The 20,653-nt window shown below is 35.2% G+C and overlaps 2 protein-coding genes across 2 annotated transcripts in view; one reads left to right on the top strand and one right to left on the bottom strand.

The window, feature by feature from the left end:
* The first annotated feature begins 195 nt into the window (after positions 1 to 195).
* LOC118266199 (uncharacterized) lies at positions 196 to 1,869 on the top strand. Its single transcript, XM_035579597.2, has one exon. It carries the CDS (start codon positions 196 to 198, stop codon positions 1,867 to 1,869), a length of 1,674 nt encoding a protein of 557 aa, XP_035435490.2.
* Positions 1,870 to 4,104: 2,235 nt separating this feature from the next.
* The window catches only part of LOC118266321 (atrial natriuretic peptide receptor 1), a 62,268-nt gene continuing 45,719 nt past the window's right edge, over positions 4,105 to 20,653 (bottom strand). Inside the window, exons 12-22 of the mRNA XM_050694771.1 lie at positions 20,389 to 20,515; positions 16,244 to 16,420; positions 14,154 to 14,330; positions 11,724 to 11,880; positions 10,631 to 10,789; positions 8,294 to 8,483; positions 7,736 to 7,882; positions 7,129 to 7,321; positions 6,445 to 6,597; positions 5,837 to 5,957; positions 4,105 to 5,221 (exon numbers count right to left, since the gene is read on the bottom strand). Of these exons, the coding sequence (XP_050550728.1) occupies positions 4,950 to 5,221; positions 5,837 to 5,957; positions 6,445 to 6,597; positions 7,129 to 7,321; positions 7,736 to 7,882; positions 8,294 to 8,483; positions 10,631 to 10,789; positions 11,724 to 11,880; positions 14,154 to 14,330; positions 16,244 to 16,420; positions 20,389 to 20,515 (1,873 nt within the window). The 3' untranslated portion in view covers positions 4,105 to 4,949. The remainder of the gene's footprint in view (positions 5,222 to 5,836; positions 5,958 to 6,444; positions 6,598 to 7,128; positions 7,322 to 7,735; positions 7,883 to 8,293; positions 8,484 to 10,630; positions 10,790 to 11,723; positions 11,881 to 14,153; positions 14,331 to 16,243; positions 16,421 to 20,388; positions 20,516 to 20,653) is intronic.

Raw genomic sequence — 20,653 nt, 5'->3', positions numbered from 1 at the left:
GCAGCCGACACTAACCGGCTGGTTCTCAAAATGCGCTGTGATTTAAGGACCTTTTATTTTGCAATAGTTTTCATCAAAATCTCATCTTGTGTTGAGAGACGAGACGATCTCATTAGCTGCGCGATTGAAGTCGCAAATAACAATTTTAACTACAGACAATCGACTTTAATTCTTTATAACGATGTCGATAACAAGATGGTGACTGATTTCGTGAAGGCATATCACGGAACGGTGCTGATTGAAAGCAGAGGAGTAGACCCTGCAAAGCAAGTTGTCATGATTGTGGATAACTACCAATCTTTTATGAGGCTACTCAGTAGACTGAAGTCGGACCTGAGAGGTCGATACTTATTCAATGGAGGAGCCAAATTCTTAATCGTCATCAATTCAAACCGCAAGAAACTCGATCATATTACTACCATTCTATGGAGTTACTACGTCACCGACGCAATAATCTTAACGAAAGACAAGAAGAACAAAGTTGCCTTGTTCACTTACTATCCTTATAGAAATCATTTGAACTGTCAGAACACGGAACCGACCTTCATCAGTTATTGGAAGCCGGACATGTCTCTGAGGGACATGTATCCTGACAAAATGAGTAACATGCATGAGTGTCCTTTGTACATTTCTACGAATAAAATCTACCACCAGGGAGGCACTGACCGGAAAATTCCACTGCAAATAATCAAGAAATCAATAGTGAGATTGCTCCGGGACATCATGAATTTTACGCCCATAATATCGGCCAGAGAATACATCAGCATCGATTCGGATCGAGCCAAGAACTGGTCGGATTCTTTGAATGATGTTATTTCGGGGTTCGCGAACATTTCTACGTGCACCATACCTTTAGGAGTCGACAGACTAGGTCTTCTAGATTATTCGATGCCGTATTTCCGTATTCGCATTGCGTGGCTGGCTCCTCCGGTTGGTCCAGGGCCCATGTGGTGGCGACTTCTATCGCCGTTAAATGGGTACTTATGGCTCATACTCCTCGTAGTAACATTCATAGTCATCTCTCTCCCCTTTGTTTTAAAGTTTAAGCGTACAAAGCAATTCTGTAACCGGTATTTCAAGAACTTCGACAAAGTTCAGGGAGCAGCGTTTAGAGTTTGGGGAGCTATGCTGGGTCAGACCATCAGAGTAGCTCCAAGGAGATTCAGAGACTTCTACATCGTAGGACTGTGGATATGGTTCACTTTTGTTGTCCGAAACGCATACCAAAGCGTCCTTATTGGTGCTCTGAAGACAGATACTCTTACAGGAAATTTCGCGAATTTGAAGGAAACTATTGACAGTGGGTTTAAGTTTGGAGGTAGGGCTGGCATTTACGGTCACTTCGAATTTGATCCCTTGATCAGAGATGGCTTTGAAATAATCCCTGAGGTGAAGTTCGAAGACTTTTTCCGTGAGATCTTGGAAGGGAAGAGGAAGTTTGTGCTAGCTACGTCCTTGGAGTATGCATTTGCTTTTTGCTTGGCGCAAGGGAAGAAAGAGAATGAGTGTGGTCATGTGTTACCGGACTCCATATTAACTGTTCCATTGGTTGTGTGGATGAAGATGTACTCTCCGTTTGTGAGACCTCTCTCTGTGTGGTTACCGAGGATGATTGAAAGCGGTCTGTTAGAGAAAGAAGCAAACTTGAAGACTACTTACGTCCCCACAATAAATTCTGATCCATCACCACTGACTCAGCATCAGACCCTCACTTGCTTCCTCTGTCTTGTTTTTGGCTGTTTGATTTCTTTGATAATATTCTTTTTGGAGATTTTGAGAAAGAAGTCGTCTAACTATACAATCGTGAAGAAGAGTAAGTTGGTAGCGCTGGAGAAAGAGTGGGAGTTTGTAAGAGACTATAAAGAATAGTGATGTATTCTATCGGGTGTCCCAAAATTAACGCAAGATTTGAATTTGCCGCCATTTGTGCAGTGAAGTGTTGGCAACCCTGAAAAAAAGCAATTTGACAGCTAACAGTATAGGGTTATTAAAAATGGAGCGTTACACGACAGAACAACGTGTTTTCATTATTAAAGAATATTTCAAAGACATTTCCAGGTCGTGTACTCTCTCGTTTCGGTCATCAAAATTGGCCTCCTAGATCGTGTGATTTTACACCATTAGACTTCTTTTTATGGGGTTATTTGAAATCACAAGTCTATGTCAACGAGCCCACAACCACCCGTGCATTAAAAGAGGAGATTCAACGCTGCATCAACGAAATTCAGCCACTTTATGCAGAATGGTCATGGAAAATTTCAACAAAAGAGTGCGCTTGTCTCGCAAAGCCGTGGAGGCCATTTGTCCGATGTGTTATTCCACACATAACCCTATCCTATGTACTTTACGAATCAATAAAAATATAACTATCAAAAGACTAAAAACGGCGTTTTCTATTTAATTCAAATCTTGCGTTAATTTTGGGACACCCTATATTAGCTGCTTTAGCGTCTTTGATTATGACATTTGCTTAAATAGTATACGAGTAATTCGTAGCCTTGGTCCAAGCCAATTACTTGGTTAGGTCGCTCACCGCATTTAGAAGTTTTCTACACAAACAAAGCTATTCATTCATCTCTGAAACAAAATTCATTATATTCAACTTCTTTTCGTATAGAAATAAAACTGCAATATAAATTTTCGTATTTATTTTATCACCAAACATGGAAAATAATTGTCGTTTTTCACATTTAATTGACGTAAAATAAATAAAAGCATTCTATAAGTAATAGTTTCGTTTCAACATTCATATAAAAATAGACATTTAGGGACACCGATATTTTACTCTATATAAGTATTTATAAATATAAAGAGTGGCTTTCTACAATTCAGCTAGAACTAGAAATAATACATTTTGTTCAAAGAAATCACATTCTAAAGAGTATTTATACATTGTTAAGCTAGTAAAATAGGATTTTGGTTTAATATTTTTACATTTAAACAAAATTCTAAATTAGTTTTCTTTTAGAAGATTACAATAGATATGATATAAAAGAGATATCTTATTTCTTACGTCTACATTTTCACTACAATTTACATAGAATAAATAGGCCGCAGAAGTTATAAATATTAAGTACTATTAATTAACATTTATAATTTTTTTTAATAAAATAAAATAATATACTAAATTACTTTAAAATTATCAGAAAAATACTTATAGGTGTATAAATCGGTACTTTAGTGTTGAAAAGCCCATGTATTGAGGAAGATTATATGCTATATAACATCACGATGAATAGGAGCCGAGCAGAGCGGGTGAAACCGCGCGGAAGTAGCTAGTTTAGTAAATTATAAAATATGTAAATTAGTTTCGAAATCAGTGACAAACAATAGGTAAAACACGTCAAACTCACATCTTTCTGATTTGAGCAACAACAACAACAAAGTAAACATAAAAGGTTAAATATTATATTACTAACACGTAAGTATTTAGAAATAAGTAGGTACATACATAGTGTATAGGGAGGAATAAGTAACCTTTAACCGAACACTTTCATATTTTTCTTACAGTAATTTCGGCGTAACATTTCTAGTACGTAGGCCGCAGTTTATGAATGTTTCAGTACAGTGAAACCGACGGTAATTTTAACTTATATTCCCTCATTTGTCAAAGTGTACGCACAACGCACATGAGGTGTAATCTACCGACGAATATGTTTTACGCTCCAAGGATACACGCAGTCATTTACGGTAAAACTGAGGAAAATATAGAAATTAGAAATTTTAATTCTTATTCCGTAGTATTAAGCTTGATTCTTAACAAAAATACTTAATATATTGTTCCTGTATTATTAATAAACTCCAAGCAAAATATTAGTAACGTTTCTGATGTTTTATTTTTGTTCTCTAATATTAAAAATAAATCGTTACCGCCAGATTCAAGCTTAAAGGCTAATTATATCCTTTGAAATATATTTACGTAGACAAATTAAATAAACATTAAAAAGGATAAATCATTTCTACTTACCTAATATAAAACAGAATAAACAATTTGATCAAATACTTTAAAGGTAAAAATAACCACAAACAAAGTACGGTATGTATTTAAAAGTAAAACTATTTGAATCTACAATAAATATTGTTCATTTTGGTTGTTAGAAAATTTCGCAATAGTAGCACGGAGTCTGGTATTGTGCTCAGTATATGGCAATAGGCTCGCCCCTTATTACATGAGATTTATAACACAAATGTTGAAAACTGGGTGTACATTGTATAGCGGTATTATGTGCCGTAATGTGCAATTGTGCACCTCTACCTATCCGATCCTTCGGGGATAAAAGGCGTGACGTTACTCTCTATTGTAGAACGTTCAATAATTTTGAATATACGCTTATTATTGGTTAATTTAAACGTTCCAAATTCGAACGTCCCAAGTGACGTTAACATACAGTTCGAATGTATCTGTGCACAGATAATATAACACGCTTGTGTAGTGTTGACTTAATGCAAATTATCTCGTTAAATCACCATTGTGATGTAAAAGCTAGTAAAATGTAAATGTTATCACTGTCAAGTCATTAACTACTGGAAAGCGGATAAAATACTCATAAAATTAGCATTTTCACTCACGTACTTGTTTATTTTTGGTTTATCCTTCCATATTTTATGTTTTATCGTTCGGCCTGGTTAATATAAATTGTTGAGCGTTCATTTTGGGTATTGTTTTTGACGGGAGCTTTGCTTATTGATAATTTAAGACTTGGCTGTGACCTAGTAAAAATATTTGTTGATTTTTGTTCCTTTTCTGTATGACAGATGATTTCTTTTGTCTTGTTTATGCCAAAAAAATAACAATAGCTTTGAGCTCAAATCTCCTACTCACATAACAAACAACTAAACTTAAAAGGCTAAAACGGTTACTCCCTATAAACATGGTACCGACATACACCCATACATACACCCTCATACACAGCACACACTCACACCATTACAAAAGTATAATAAACTCTTCAAGCAGCTAAAGTAGGAGGCTCCACAACTAAATAAGGAACTTGCAGCGATAAAGCCGGTTGTGGTAATGCTGGGAACAGTATAGGATACTGTGGAGGTGGCTGGAGTCCTTGCGTGGGAGGTCTGGCTTCAGGCTCTGAGCAGTGCAGCAGCCAGTGTGTGAGCATCCTCCCCCGACCCTTGAGTTCCACTTCACCTCGACGCTCCACCACGAATGTGCCCCATTGGTCCAGTAATGCTCTGGTGTTCTCGCTTAGATGGATGCGTAGTGCTGGAAGAAATTTAGGTGTGAGGTTTTTTGCAGATGCATTTACGGAGTTTATGGAGAAGGTATATTATATATGTTACAAGCTTATAGGTTATAAGTTATAAATTGTAGTTCCTTTTTTGCGAATCAAAGTTACAAATTTTCATTAAGTTTGGACTTTATAGGCTTTATTGAGAATAACAAAAATGTCCAACTATCTTTGTAAAGTAACATTCGTGTCTTAGTAATAAAAGTAACACTACTACTGAAAAGATTACATTTTTAGTTTTAACATTACTTCGGAAAGTTAGATTAGATGCCTATTGCAAATAGTAACGCGAACTTTTACTATTCGATAGAATGTACGACAGAAAAAAATCTCATTTCGGGTTTTAATTAAAACGACCCTGTTTACAGTGAAATTCATTCTTCTGTTGTTTACATACAACTCAAAGAAATAAACGCCGAATCCTTTGACCGACGTTTATAACAGTTTCGTAACTTTATTACAAAGTTTGTAATTAACAAATCCGGCAGTGAGCGTGCTTCTTATGGAAGTTTGGATCATTCTGTTTCTTAAATCTTTATATTACAATACGGGTTCTTACTTTTACAACAAATACGAGTATTCCAACTTACGTTGTCCTGTAGACTCCATCCTACTGGCTGTGTTCACTGTGTCTCCAAACAGGCAATAGTGGGGCATCTTCACCCCTACTACTCCGGCGCAGACTGGGCCCGAGTGCACACCAATACGGACCTTATTTGAATACAGTGTAAATTGTAATTTAGTCTACAAATAAAATGTGACCTAAATTAAGAAGACTATCTTAGGAAACACAACATCGATAGCGCTACGAATGAAGACAAAGATTATATTTTCGCTGAAAACTGTACACTACCGACATTTTAGCAATATCATATAAGTATCGGTGTCATTACACTTTACCGTAATATACTCTAAGCTAGTGTTAAGTAAACATTAACATGAAATACAAAAACGAAATCAAAATCAATAAATAATGACATATCTATTGTTGTTCTGGTTATTAAAACAACTTGATTTCTTAAGATTGGAATATTACTTTAATATTATCAATTTAATTTACTTGGAGAGACGACTGTACTCCACACACACCAAGAATGACAATGCCAACGACTTAACATATTAGTGTTGGGGTAATGTAAAATCCAACTTACTAAATATTGATGTAACAATATAGTACATATTATCAATACTAATTTACCTCTAATCGATGAGTAGGCCGGTGCCTCACGACGAATCCCCTGACAGCTTCGACAATGGCGAGCGCCATGAGACATATCTCCCGCGCGTGAAGGTCGCCGTTCCTCTCCGGGAGGCCAGACACCACCATGTAGGCGTCGCCTATTGTCTCCACCTTTGTTAAATAGGAATAAAAGAATTGATGGTGTATCTATATGATATGACTAGACATTTTATTTGGAAAGAGATCTAGATACTTTCTTGTACTGGTGATCATAATATTATGTGTACAATCAAGGACTCCGAGATTTTTGTAAAAAATGCTATACAATTTCCACAATATAAATGTCCTCCAATATATGTTTGAAGTTTTGCGAAAGAGATGAATGAATGAATATTTAATATTTATATTAATTTTATAATTTTGGATTTTTTTATTTTTGTAAGGTATTTAATAGTATCAGTAGTTTGTACCGTTCTATTCAAATAAATAATAAATAAATATATTTTGGAAACATGACAAATAAAAATGTTAGTAATAACTCAATCATTACAAAACAAGCAGATAAACATACAACATAAATGATTAAACCTTTAAGTTTTTGATAACATATCAACTTTTTTTATACGACGGTGGCAAGAAAGCACACGGCCTACCTAATGGTAATTGGTTACCGTGCCCTATGAACGACTCACAACAACTTACCTTATAAACATCATAGAACCCAATAATTCTGTCGAATGTGCTGTAGAGGTCATTGAGGAGGTCCACGACCTGCATGGGAGTGGAGGCAGCACACAACTCCGTGAAGCCGACGATGTCACTGAAGTATACCGTCACACACTCGAAGCTCTCCGGCTGTACCACTTCTCCTGCCATCAACTGCTGGGCTACAGGCCTGAGTGGAGACAGATAATGAGCTAATAGGTAATTTAGCTTTATACATTACTATTGTAACACTATATTTTATACTTTCTAACGAAATCATATCTTTGGTTAGTCGTTAGCGCGTTTAGTGTTTTGATTGGTTTATTCATTTTAGCCGGCCAGTAAGAACTCCGAACGCAGTCTCGTACTAAGCCCTCAGTAGTATGAATTTAAAGTCATAAACTTATTTATGCTAGCGACTTCGCTGCTTGCGTTCCCGTAGGATAAGTAATCTATGCGTTATTCCAGACCATAATCCTATGTTCTAAAATTCATTCCGAGCCTTCTGCTGTTTCGCCGTGATTAAGTAACAAACAAACACACGAAATCACTGACAAACTTTCGCTATTGTAATATTAAGTAAGAAGTAAGATAAGGCACGTACCTCGGCAGTACTTGATAAAGTAGCTCTTCAGATCTACGCTTCTCCAGCGACAGTTGTTCAGTTTTCTCCTCAACGAGCGACTCCAAGTTGTTCGCGTATTGTTCCATGCGACGAAGGAGGTCGTCCATTAGATTGTCACAGTAGCCCCTAGACATAAAAAATGTACCTAATGTATTATGTATGATATGTTATATAAAAGTAGTATATGGACTATCTCCTCCTGTCTAACCTTCGTAACTAGTATGTGTGGACTAAGTAGGCCTTTGTTCAACACTGGACGTCTTCCGACTGATGACGATGATGTATGAACGTATCAAGTATGATAAAAAGGTTTAAACATGTTAAAGAAAATTAAGGATGGCGCTCGTCTGTCTTTCCCGATTGGGCTTTGGTCTTTCTAACCTTTTTAGTCACGTTTATTGTTAAAACCACACATTAGTTACTAGTTTTAACATTCGAAATAAACTTTGCTAATAACGTACGGTACCTTTGAAAAAGACACACTATTGTACCTAATTTACTCACGACACTTAAAATAACCACAATTAAACCACTTACTTGATATAATTAGCATTGATAGTATCAAAGCTGGGTCTGTCATCAGCAGCCTCTGCCCAGCACCTCTCAGCCAGGTCCAGGAGTTCCACTGCAGCACCACCGCCACCACCAGCGGCCGCGCCCACCTCCCCCACACTGACCACTGGGCGAAATGGTGGGGACTCCCGAGCACATACATGGCCGACTATTTCTGTTTAAGTAGGAGATTAGACTACGTTAATGGGTTTTATAAATGGCAAAAGGTTCATTGAAAATATTGCCTGTGACTACCTAATGGTAATTGTTGAACTAAAAGTTACTACTAAGAGAATCTAAAATTACTCCTTGTGCTGTTAGGTGTCGCTTACTGTAACGTTATGCCTTCTATTCCCGAAGAAGTAGACAGAGGTGCACATTACGGCACATAATGTAACTATACAATTATCACACACTTTTTACCATTTGTGCTTTAAGTCAAATATAATAGGGGGTGAGCCTATTGCCATATACTGGGCACGATTCCAGACCGAATAAAGCTCAGTTAGATTTTGCCCCACCTCAAATCGAACCCGAGACCCCTTGTCCGGCAGTCGCACTTGAGCCAACTCGACCAACAAAAAAGATGTCACTTATACGAGGTTAAAACCAAAGTCGTTAAGTGTCATACCTCTTAAAACAGGCATAATTCCCGTTAAAGAAGTGCAACGTTATAGCAACGTGTGGGACTTAGTTTACTTTGTATATTGTCATAAATAAAGTTGATACAGGCTTAAGCACGTACTCTGTAGTGCAGTATCACGTGATGGAATAAAGTTCATAGTAAATATAATATGTTTTATTAACTTGTACATAAATGTTATCTACACCTACACGAAACTTGTTTAAAAGAAATCTCCAAGAAAAGAGAAAATTTCATTAAGCTACGACGTAAACTGTTATCAAAAAGTAAACAGCGTTGTAATAAATAATTTTGTAAACGAGAATTAACCTTATTTGTACAAACACAAACTTTCAAAAGGACGGTTTTTTCAGGCGATCGAGTTTAGCCGTTTTGTGTTTTATATGTTTATTCAGCCGAATGATAAAATTAATTAAGCAATAGCATTTATTTGTTTGCTTTAAAACATCGACAAATATTTTCAGAATTTTGATGAGTTTGTACAAAACTTCCCTTGTAAATAAAATTTCATTTATTTTGAGAATTAGTAACATTTCGGTAAGTTTGATATTTATTCTTGGAATATCCAATATTGTGTTTGTATTTAACTTTGGTTTTGAATCTTGACACTCCGTGATTTCTTGTTCAAGATGAACAGAGTTCGTAGTAAATCTAGCTCGTAGCAAAATTACTACGCCGTAGCGCCTAACAAATTACTAATGCTACAGCTACGCTCGTTCAATTATGTGAATGATCGATCGGTTATTTAATGTTGAAGTTGTATTTGTGTATGTATATTAAAATCCAATATTATTTAGGGAACTGAGAGTAAAGTTCTCAAAGATCGGAAAAGGAAGGATCCTCCAGGTGAGGTGATCGTGGTTGACGAGCTTTCTGCCCAATAGTTGTTTGTTGGTATTTTCTATTCATTTTTACGATGCGATGTGGGTGTTTTGATGACATTGAATTGTTTGTCGATCTTCTATGTGCTACTTCTGTCATGTCTTTGTAAGTAAATAAAGTACATATCGAGACCTATTAATTGTCCGTTTACCAAAATACATAAAGTTTATAATATAAAAACTGAATCATATCATCAAAGCACTGGATCATCTTACAAAGAGCCATTACTATTCATAATTTAATGAACAACACAGTCGTAAACTCGCAATGAATGCACAAACTACCGACAGAGTTGTCCGCTGAGCCGTGAAAGCACAGACAATATAAATAAAAGTTGTTCCGCTGCAGTTTGCAGTGACCTACAAAACAACTGCTCAGCCGTCACATTCCATTTAAAAGCATCAAGGTTGGAAAAAAAGCTGATAGATTCTTTTTTTTTTCTTGCTTTATACCTACATAGTTACTTTTTAAAGTGAATGTGACTGGCTGGAAAACTGGGGGATTAATAAATAGTCAGTAGTAATTTTTCGAAATATTTTTTAGACTTCTACCTCGTTAGTCGAGTGGTCGTTAGTCTGCTGATAAAGGATTCTCGGGTTCGATTCTAAGGTCTATCGTTTTTTGTATATTTTTTTCGTCACACGAATTGTGTTTAGTATATTAGCAGGCTCACCCATAATTGGACTTATAACATAACTGTTGAAATGTGGATATAACATTTAATATGCACTTCTGTCTAACCTTCAAAGGACAAAAGGCATGACGTAATATTCTTCATATTAATCTAAAACACTAACCTTTACTAGACATGGTAGTGGTATAATTATGGAAGGGCCCCGCTCTCAGCACGATCTCTTCGAGTATGATGCCGAAGCTGTACACATCTCCTTTGAGGGAGGCTGCAGCACCAGGGTATATACTGCTGGCCACCAACTCCGGAGCCGTCCATAGTAACTCTGGAAATTAAACCTTATTATCCACGACATAGGATAAAGTTTTAAAAATCGTCTATACAGAATCTTTCACCTCCATCACTAAAATACTTATAAAACAAATACCAAGTAATACAGACTAATAAATTAACAAATAGCATAGGTAATATCATCAAGTAATACAGACTAATAAATTAACAAATAGCATAGGTAATATCATTTAATAAATGCAAGCACTACAGATATTAAACGGGACTTAAATCACAAACAAACCAACGCTAAATTTGAATATATTAAAACCGCAGACCGCTTACTTTAATGAATTAGGTTGATTATATGTTGTGCATTAAATGCGTAAAGTATTAAAACAGTTAATTATGATAACCCATATAGTAAAGACAGAAAAATATGAGAGAAATATTTGTGTTTTATCTGTATGTTTGTAACGTTTCTACACATAAACTACTCTATTTAAAAAAAAAACATTAGAAAAGTTCCATCTTTACTGAACAACAAAAAACTTGTTGTTCAAACAAAAAAACTGCCTGAGTCTCTAATCCACGCAGACGAAATTGCCATCAAGAACAGAAGTGAAAAATAACAATAGCTGCAAATAAGGTGATAGAAAATAATAAACTCCAAAAAACTGTTGTTGCAGTGTCTATGTGAAACTGCAGCATTCACAATCGTGCAATACGTAGGAATCCTTATTCTTTCTAAAAAACAGTTTTACATACAATGTTTTTAAAATTATGTTCTAAGACGGTCGGTAAACTAGCTGGCGAATCACCTGATGGTAAGCCATCACCGTGGCCCATCGACACCCGAAACATTAGAGATGTTACAAGTGCGTCGGTTTTCTGTGAAACCGTGGTATCAGCCGGCCCATTCGCGCCGAAGCATAGCTCTCCCACACTTATGCTATATGAAGTTTAATAAAATTATAACAAGCAATTACTGTAATAATATGTGTCATCCTTTATGAGGTCGGTCGGTGTGCACAGCGTGTTGAGGCCGTAGTCGGAGATCTTCAGCACGAAGCGTCCATCGATGAGACAGTTCGAGGAACGCAGCTTGCCGTGCGCACCCAGCCCGCCATGTAAGTAGCACATGCCCTGGACAACGAACAATTTATTTATTTATGTATTTTAAATATTAGTTAATGGATTCTGCAGTACACAATGCCAATATACAAGCTGTATTATTTTATGTTACTTATAATATTAAAAGTTCGTAGGTTTGTTTGTCATCTATTTACGCTTTATATTCAACACTTACTTACTCTACTTATTTTACTTATTTTTTATAGTTAAGTAATTGATTAACTTCAGGATTATAATGTTTAAATTAAAAAGTTATGTGTAACCTGATATAGGGCATGTGGTGTTGGCTTATAAGTGATTGTTACACTTACGAATGTAATGTGTTATGTATTTAAAAAAACGTAAAGCGTAAACAATTGTGAGACGACAATCTTCCAGTTTGCATACGTAACTAAAGGTATAGGTTATGGTACTAGTTTACTAATAAATCAAGATTATGTTCAATCTGTATTAATTTTATTTCTTGTAACTAATCGTTACGGGACTACAAATCAAGTTTGCTAATAAATCAAGATGGTAAATCCGTTTTTAATTTCATTTCTTGTTAACTACTAATCATGAATTAATTTGAATATTATTGAATTAGGGTTTATGTGTATCTATTACTAGCTACTTCCGCGCGGTTTCACCCGCTCTGCTTGGCTCCTATTGGTCATAGCGTGATGTTTTATAGCCTATAGCCTTCCTCGATAAATGCACTATTCAACACAAAAATAATTATTCAAATCGAACCAGTAGTTTCGGAGATTAGCGCGTTCAAACAAACAAACTCTTCAGCTTTATAATATTAGTATAGATTTTAAGCTAACTCCAATCAAAACATCAAATCAACAAAATGTAAGATTGTTTGATCATTACCTATTACATATTTTTTTTAATTTAATCGGTCGACGTTGGCCGCTATTTCACCTGATGGTAAGTGATGATGTTTATTTTAGATGTTTGTATTTTAGTAAATCCTTTACGTTTATCATCAAAATTTTAGTAATTACATGTCTAGCATATAGATTAACTACATTTGCTATACAATCCAAAATGTAATAATTTATTTAAGATTAATAAAAGCTTTTTAAATAAACACGGAGTGAGAGTAGATACTTAAGAACCTTTCAAATGTTTATTAAATCTGTCTGGCGTTACAAAACGCAGCACTTAACATGAGAGGTGCCCACAGTTCTGATGCGCTCATTATATTTTAACATCACACCTATTTCTTTCAAAGAAGAGTGGAGGTTTTATTGAGGTATACTCGTGTTTCGCCAGTTATGTTTATTAATCGTATCGTGGACCATAATAAACTGGTTTTGTACAGCTTTACTTTACTAACAGCTCTCAAACTTAGACTCCCTAAGGCGGTAAATTCGGTGACAGGTCGAAACATTCACAATTAACTTATTGTTTTCCTTTGTCTAGATATAAAAAGCTATGTAATCTTTAAGCTATTTTTAATTGGTCCGAAAATGTGACAAAAAAGTAAAAAATTGGTTACTGGATTAAGATATCGACTATGCCCAGGGGGAAGGTTCATAATATTGTTATAACAATGAACTATAGGTACGTAGAGGCAAAATAAATCAAGTTACTGATTCATTGTTTAATAGGTACACGGAATGATTTAAATATTAAAATATTGAAAGCATTTTGATTGGAATCACAAAACCTTACATTACGATTGCAAATGTAGGTATACAAAGGAGTAATTTTCTTTATTACGCAACCAATTAACCTTTGTTTATACGACGCTATGTAGTAATTAGTTGAAGCATTGATTAACCTTATTAATTGTGTAGATCAAGGCAAAGAAACCTGTTTTAACAAAGAATGCTTTATTTTTATTTCACCTTCGCTTTGGAAAAGGTACATGGAACAAACGGGCCATGAAAAAAATCTTTGAATTTTTATACCATGCCTCGACTGTACAGTTATTGGTAGCTAAATTATGTATTGTGGGTTCAAACCCCGTTTTACCTACGATGGTATTCTGTATATTGTTGTTTCTACACGAAATACACACAACGACTTGTTGTTTTTTCATCGTTAGTAATCTTAGAAAGTACATATAACCTGGAAAAGCTCGCATTGATAGGTTTCGAACCTGTGTCCTCATGCATGAGAAATGGGCCTCTTAAGCCTCCGGACTGATCTTATCCCTACACCACAATATTAACCGTTGCCGGTCGCCAATTCCGTCGGTACGATGCTACAGAATTCGTAAAAAATTAAAACACTAAATAATTGTTCCTAATCGCACCGAAGCATCCAAATGTATCATATCATCCACTTACCTGCACAATATCATGCACCAGCGACGTCCTGAAGTTCCAGTCCAGCTGCAGCTCATCATTGGAGAGGACGTCCTTCAAGGATCCCTTGGGACAGTACTCAGTCAGCACGAACACCAGCGGACAGTCGACACACGCGCCGATAAACCGCGCTGTGTTCTCGTGGGACACATTTCGAGCCTAGTAGTCGAATAATGATTATGATTATTGAAGAAGAATAAAAAAATATTTTATTTTGTTTTTACGTTAAGAAAACTAAAACTATGATTAAATGAAGGCCAATTACAATCTTACACACATATGTAGGTGAATATTATGATAGGTGTACTGGTGAATAAGAAAAAGAAGAAGGCAACAAGAAGACTGCCTCGTTTGTTGAATGACTGCCAACGCTACTGTTCGATTCTCAGGTCGAGAAGCATTATTTGACTTTTTCAGTTTTTAAAAAAATATTTATATTTGAACTGTATGAAATATGCTCTAACTCTTATCCCACCACATAAAACTCAAAATATAGCTAGTAAAAGGAAAGGTTCATGGTGCTGGTAATCCAATATTATTCACATCACCATGAGGGGTTGTTCATATAAACACACATATAATTCCAATATTCAATTACCATACCTATACACCTTAACAAGAAGTTATCTCCAAAGGGATTTAGTTACAACATCGAGAACAGATTCCAAGAATTCCTGTCACTCCGAATTACGACTTCCAGTTAGTATATGGCAGCTTCGTGACGTCACATTTGATTAACTGTCACATAAATGTGACTGTCAAGTTACTTGAAATTGTAGGGTGCTTTAGTCTTGGAGTCTTACTTATCTGAACAATTATTTGTTTATCTGGAGTAGGGCGCTGGTAGTGGTGCCACAATTTTTAGCTTTAAAGGTGTTTTTCACCAGAGATGTGCTAGCTACGTTGCTGTGGATGTTTTTAGCTTCCACCAATAACTCATTGGTACACATAGCGTAACTTATAAAACGGACTCAGCTAAGTTATGATTTCTATATGCAAAGAGATAATCAACAGCGTGCTATGGATGACTTCCCTATATCGGTATATCGAATACTCGAACTGCGCAACTTCCTCGCATAGCTACATATTAGTGCCATTGGAAACGGTCACATAGTTTCGAAGTTATAACATCTTCGCGTAGTATAGCTACATAGCACGTATCTGGTGGAAAAGCCCTTACCATTGTCACCGTGTCAATCAATTGTCCATAATATTTATATTCCAAATATCAATTTGCGTTTTACATTTTCAACTTTTATTGATTCGTAACGAACAAGCGTAGTAAATAATAAACCGTTTTAAAAATTATCTCACTTGTCCTAAGTTACATTATGAACGAGTATGGTCTATGGGTCTATGTTACTATTCAAAAATCATACGTACTATCAACATAAATACTGGATCAAACCTGCGGTCTATGTGCCATTAACCAAATTCAAGGATATGTAGCTTTGGGCGACATTAATTAATATTACCGGAACCCATCAATACCCTAATGAAGCTATCATATCATTTATCACCCTCGGCTTTTAGATAAAATAGCACTTCAAAAGCATTTTATACCTTGCTTCTCTTGCAATAAAGTTAATTCTCCAACATGACGTAATATCAATCAATCAATCGCCCATTTGTGAACAAAAGATCCATCATCGTAATTAGTAATCTATTAATTGAGGGTGAGACGTCAGTTTTGTGTACACACTAATTAGATACTGCAGGTTCTCTCGTTTAATATACAATATCACGCGAACGTTTTTGTTCAAAGAAAGTTAAATGTAATCAGCCATATAAATAATTTTTAGCTAAATTATCTGAGATTCCGGTGCAATGTCTATATTTTAAGGTAAATTCAATTTAAAAAACATACTAATTACATTTCTTAGACATGGAAATAAAATCAAACCTTAATCACAAAATTGGATAGTATTTAAATGCTTACCAAAGTACCAAAAAAATGTTTTTAAGGCACCTTAAAAAACCTTTCTTTAACGGCACGTTGACGTAAAGGTTCCATCTCTCTTATATCAAGTAAGCTATCAAAACTAATATTAATAATAAGTGTTGTTACAAACCTGTTTAATTTCCCATAGCAGTTTCTTATTAAGATCCAACTTCTTTCTGTGGATCTTCTTCACAGCCACCCTGTTCCCCTTGTACAGACCCACGGTGAAGGAAGACAGGGTAAGAGATGGAGTGCCCAGAGTAGATGCTGCGCCTGTACTGCCGCGGGTGCTCCAACCCAGGGAAAGCTATTGTAAAACAGACAAAATATAGCTCTTGTGAGACATTATTTATGGAATAGGAGGCAAACGAGCCGACGGATCACCTGATGGTAAGCGATCACCGCCTATGGACACTCACGACACCAGAGGAGTAACATGTGCGTAGCTGGCCTTTCAAAAAGGAATACACTCTTTTCTTGAAGGCTTATTAGTTTTGACGATTGATTGTATGAAGAGGTAACTCAATCAGTTTCAAGCTAAATTAGGGACGATATTCATACTCATAGAGTGCCGTGCAAACCAATGGTTTATTGTAACACACAACTCGAGTAAACTGTTTAATATAATTAACAACAAAATATTACACATCGTCCTTTCTACTGGCTTTCTTCGATTTGTTGATAGTTGTCACTGAATCTTAACCAGATTTGTTGTAAAACCCTAGATCTAATAGAACCCTATTTCTTAACCATTTCGAGTCCACTGAAACGGATCACCGATAAATCCAATACTAACCAATACCAATAGGTTTGTGTGGTTAGCAAAGTTTATTAACCTATCTTTGGGCGGCCTAACGAATGTATCTATGCCGCGAAAGCTCACAGGTTTTATTAGACCCCAAAGTCTATTGACTTTGGGGGCTAACATTATTGTAGCAGCCTATATTTTCAAAGTAAATAAATAAGTATAATATGTGGTACGATGGTTTGGACATGTTATAAGGATGGATAAAAGCAAATTTACGAAAGAAATATACAAGGATATGAAGTAGCTAGATAGGTATACATATAGCGACCAGATTGGCGATATATTAAAGAAGGACCAAATTAAAAGTACCCTTAACCGACGAGCATGTATGAAAAGACTGATGACTATTGATGAAGTGAAAGAGTAAATTGGCGTTCCATTGTCTCTGCCTACCCCCATAGAAGACAGGTGTGAGATTACATATGTATGTTGTATGTATGTACGTATAATATGTATTTTTATCTGCAACAAGTGAAAGAGCCTTAGCCAGCCAGGGAAGATTATGTTATAAAGATAAATATAATCTGAACATGAAATACAAAGGCAATCTATATACATATAATAAAATCGTAGAAAAGTGCTGTCTGTACATTGAAAATAAAAATAAAAAAAATAGCCGGGGTTATTGTTATGTCGAACCCAAAAATGTAATTAACTTTTTTTTTGTCTGTTTGTCTGTTTATCTGTTTGTCTGTTTGTCTGTTTGTCTATGCACGCTAATCTCAGAAACGGCTGATCCTATTTGGATGCGGTTTTCACGAATATATTGTGGTATGCTTCAATTTACATTTAGTGTTTGTTTCATGTCAATCTATACATATAATAAAATCGTAGAAAAGTGCTGTCTGTACATTGAAAATATACATATAATAAAATCGTAGAAAAGTGCTGTCTGTACATTGAAAATAAAAATAAAAAAATTAGCAGGGGTTATTGTTATGTCGATGTCGAACCCAAAAATGTAATTAACTTTTTTTGTCTGTTTGTCTATGCGAGCTAATCTCAGAAACGGCTCTACCGAGTTAAATGCGATTTTCACGAATATATTGTGGTATGTTTAAATTAACATTTAGTGTTTGTTTCATGTCAATCGGTTCATAAATAAAAAAGTTATGTCAAATTAAAGAATCACGTCGAACACTATTCTATGCTTATACCATTAATCTCCGCAACTATTTGACGGATTTGGTTGAAATTTGGTACAGATATAGTTTAGAACCTTAGAAAGGACATAGGATTTTTATTTCAAAAATCAAAAAATAAAATTAAAAATTTATTCCGGTCATACAATGTTCAATTCCGTACTATAAGTACGAAATTGAACAATAGTGGTCCTGCTGTTTCGTATATTCTAAATTGGTTTCGTTGTATTTGTCAATTAATAATTTTATTAGTTGGGTTTTCCTGGTTTTCTGGTTAAACTATTAACGTAGGTTTAGTTTGATATCGATTATTAGTAGTTACTGTAGTTAGTTTGTTTAATAAAATTGTAAGTCTAATTTATAAATTAATTAGATTAGATTTCGTCATTTCTTTTAAATTATTTAGTTTAAGCTTGGTTATTATAGCATAGAGGATAGGTTGTAATATAATTTCTTTTTTAATTGTTATAAATTCGTAATTCGTAGCTTTCTTTAGTTTTAAGTTAGTTTTCATCTTAAGTTCGGAAAGATTATAATATTTCTTTAGTTTAAGTCCGTTTTTAAACTATTTTTTCAATGCCCTAAGTGAGTATACATCTATTAAATTCAAACGCAGAGCTCATTATGTTGATTTTTGAAGAGTTCCCTGGAATATCTTCCACATCTCATTTTTGAAGAGATCCCGCGAGATCGGGAACTATGTTGTTAAAACCAAAAATTTGCCGGAAGTCACTATTCCACGCGAACGAAGTCGCGGGCAAAACCTAGTAAATAATATATTGCTTAATTACGCGTTGAGTCGATTAACGAAAAGAAAGCTGTTATTAGGAAATGTTTGTTATGGGATTGTGAAACAGAATATAAACATCATAAGAAGGATAATTGTTTGGCAAAGAAAAACACTATTAGATCTTAATATTAAAAGTGTTAAGGTGCAAGTGTATCATGATAATTTTAATTTCGCCTTACCGTTACTTATCATTTTTCGATTATCCATAATTCTGATATGTATTTGTGAACCATTTAATTTTTATATTCACCATCTTGAAACCTACTTAAGTATTACCGTATTAAATTAATCGCAAATATTATTTACTACATAGTTTAAATAATAACACAACGTTACTGGTCGAATTTAATAGTACTGAATACTGAAATACAACAATGCATTACTTAGCTCTACGCTATATTATAAATTAATTAATGTGAAAGCATGTATTGGAGTCGATCATAGTTCAAATACTCAAACTCAATTTAATATTAGAGACCATTAGGCTGATATTCCATTAAATGGAACTGGAATCATTAGTAAACAACCAAATACAGAAATTAAATGCGTCTAAAATTAATGTAACTGTCACGAATACCATATACTGGGCACAATATTAAGATTGCACGATTGTCGCAGTAGTTAGGCGACAAGCTGTTGCGGATCGTATCGCATGTTCGATCCATACACAAAACAATTGTTTATGTGTTCCACAATTTTTATGGCACGAGCTAGAAAACGAGCTTAACTATCGTTTGATGGTAAGCAATCGCCGTCGCCCATGGACACCCGAAACACCAGAGGCGTTACAAGTGCGTTGTCTGTCTTTTGGGGGTTAGGCATTTAAGAGTTACTGGGGAATCGGGCATACGGAAGATTGGCAAGGGTGGTAATTGGGCCTCCGATAACCTCACCCACACAACGCAAACATTGTTTCACGTTGGTTGTTTTCTGTGAGGCCGTGGTATCACTCCGGTCGAACCAGCCCGTTCGTACCGAAGCAGGGCTCTCCCACACTTATTACTTACTTAACAAATTGTTGTTCTCATGTGTGAAGTGTATGTGAATGGATGTGTTTGTAAGCGTATATTTGCACAAGTACTACTAATAAATTTGATATTTGGGTGAAAGATGAAATATACGAAAATAACAATAATTAGTTATGAAAGGTTACTTAGCAATCTCATTAATAAACTAATTAAGGTTCATAATTACTTTTAGTATGAAAGAAATAAATGTATATATGTATGAACTAATATAGAACTTAATTACTACGATGAAATTAAGTAACTTTAGTAACAATTTCAGCAGTAGTAACCTTTAAAAAACAATTATTCCCGTTTGTAGTATAGCTTTCGTGAGTCATACTAATAATTATTATTACGTAATCAAAATTATTCCTTGTAATTTGGAAGTATTGACACAAGAAGTTTAACACATATTATTATACGTACTATTAATATCATTATTTGTTTTAAAACAAACTTATCTAACGTGTCTTTAGTCACCCACACATCACTCACTCACACACCCACACAAAATATAGTAAAATATACCTTGAGTACTTCATTGATGCTGTGCAGCGCTGGACTGGCTCCAATACCAGTTCCAACCTCAACCAGTACCTCTTCAGGTCTAACTCGCCAGGATGTATTGTTCAGCTCTGCGTCTATACGAGCCTGCCTGCCATACACATGAATAGACAAATAAGGACACGTATAAAAGCGGTAATAGGAATGATGACAGGGTATGAAAATTAAAAATCTATTTAGTCCGTCCGTTAAGTTATATTATTATTTAATCTATATAAGATATAGAATA

Source organism: Spodoptera frugiperda, chromosome 7 (assembly GCF_023101765.2).
Source record: "Spodoptera frugiperda isolate SF20-4 chromosome 7, AGI-APGP_CSIRO_Sfru_2.0, whole genome shotgun sequence".
NCBI lineage: Eukaryota > Metazoa > Arthropoda > Insecta > Lepidoptera > Noctuidae > Spodoptera > Spodoptera frugiperda.
The sequence above is the reverse complement of the archived record's forward strand: the minus strand, read 5'-3'. Positions and strand labels throughout refer to the sequence as shown.

Bases quoted from the DNA above. Each gene is read 5' to 3' on its own strand.
- LOC118266199 (XM_035579597.2), top strand. From the start codon at position 196: ATGGTGACTGATTTCGTGAAGGCATATCACGGAACGGTGCTGATTGAA.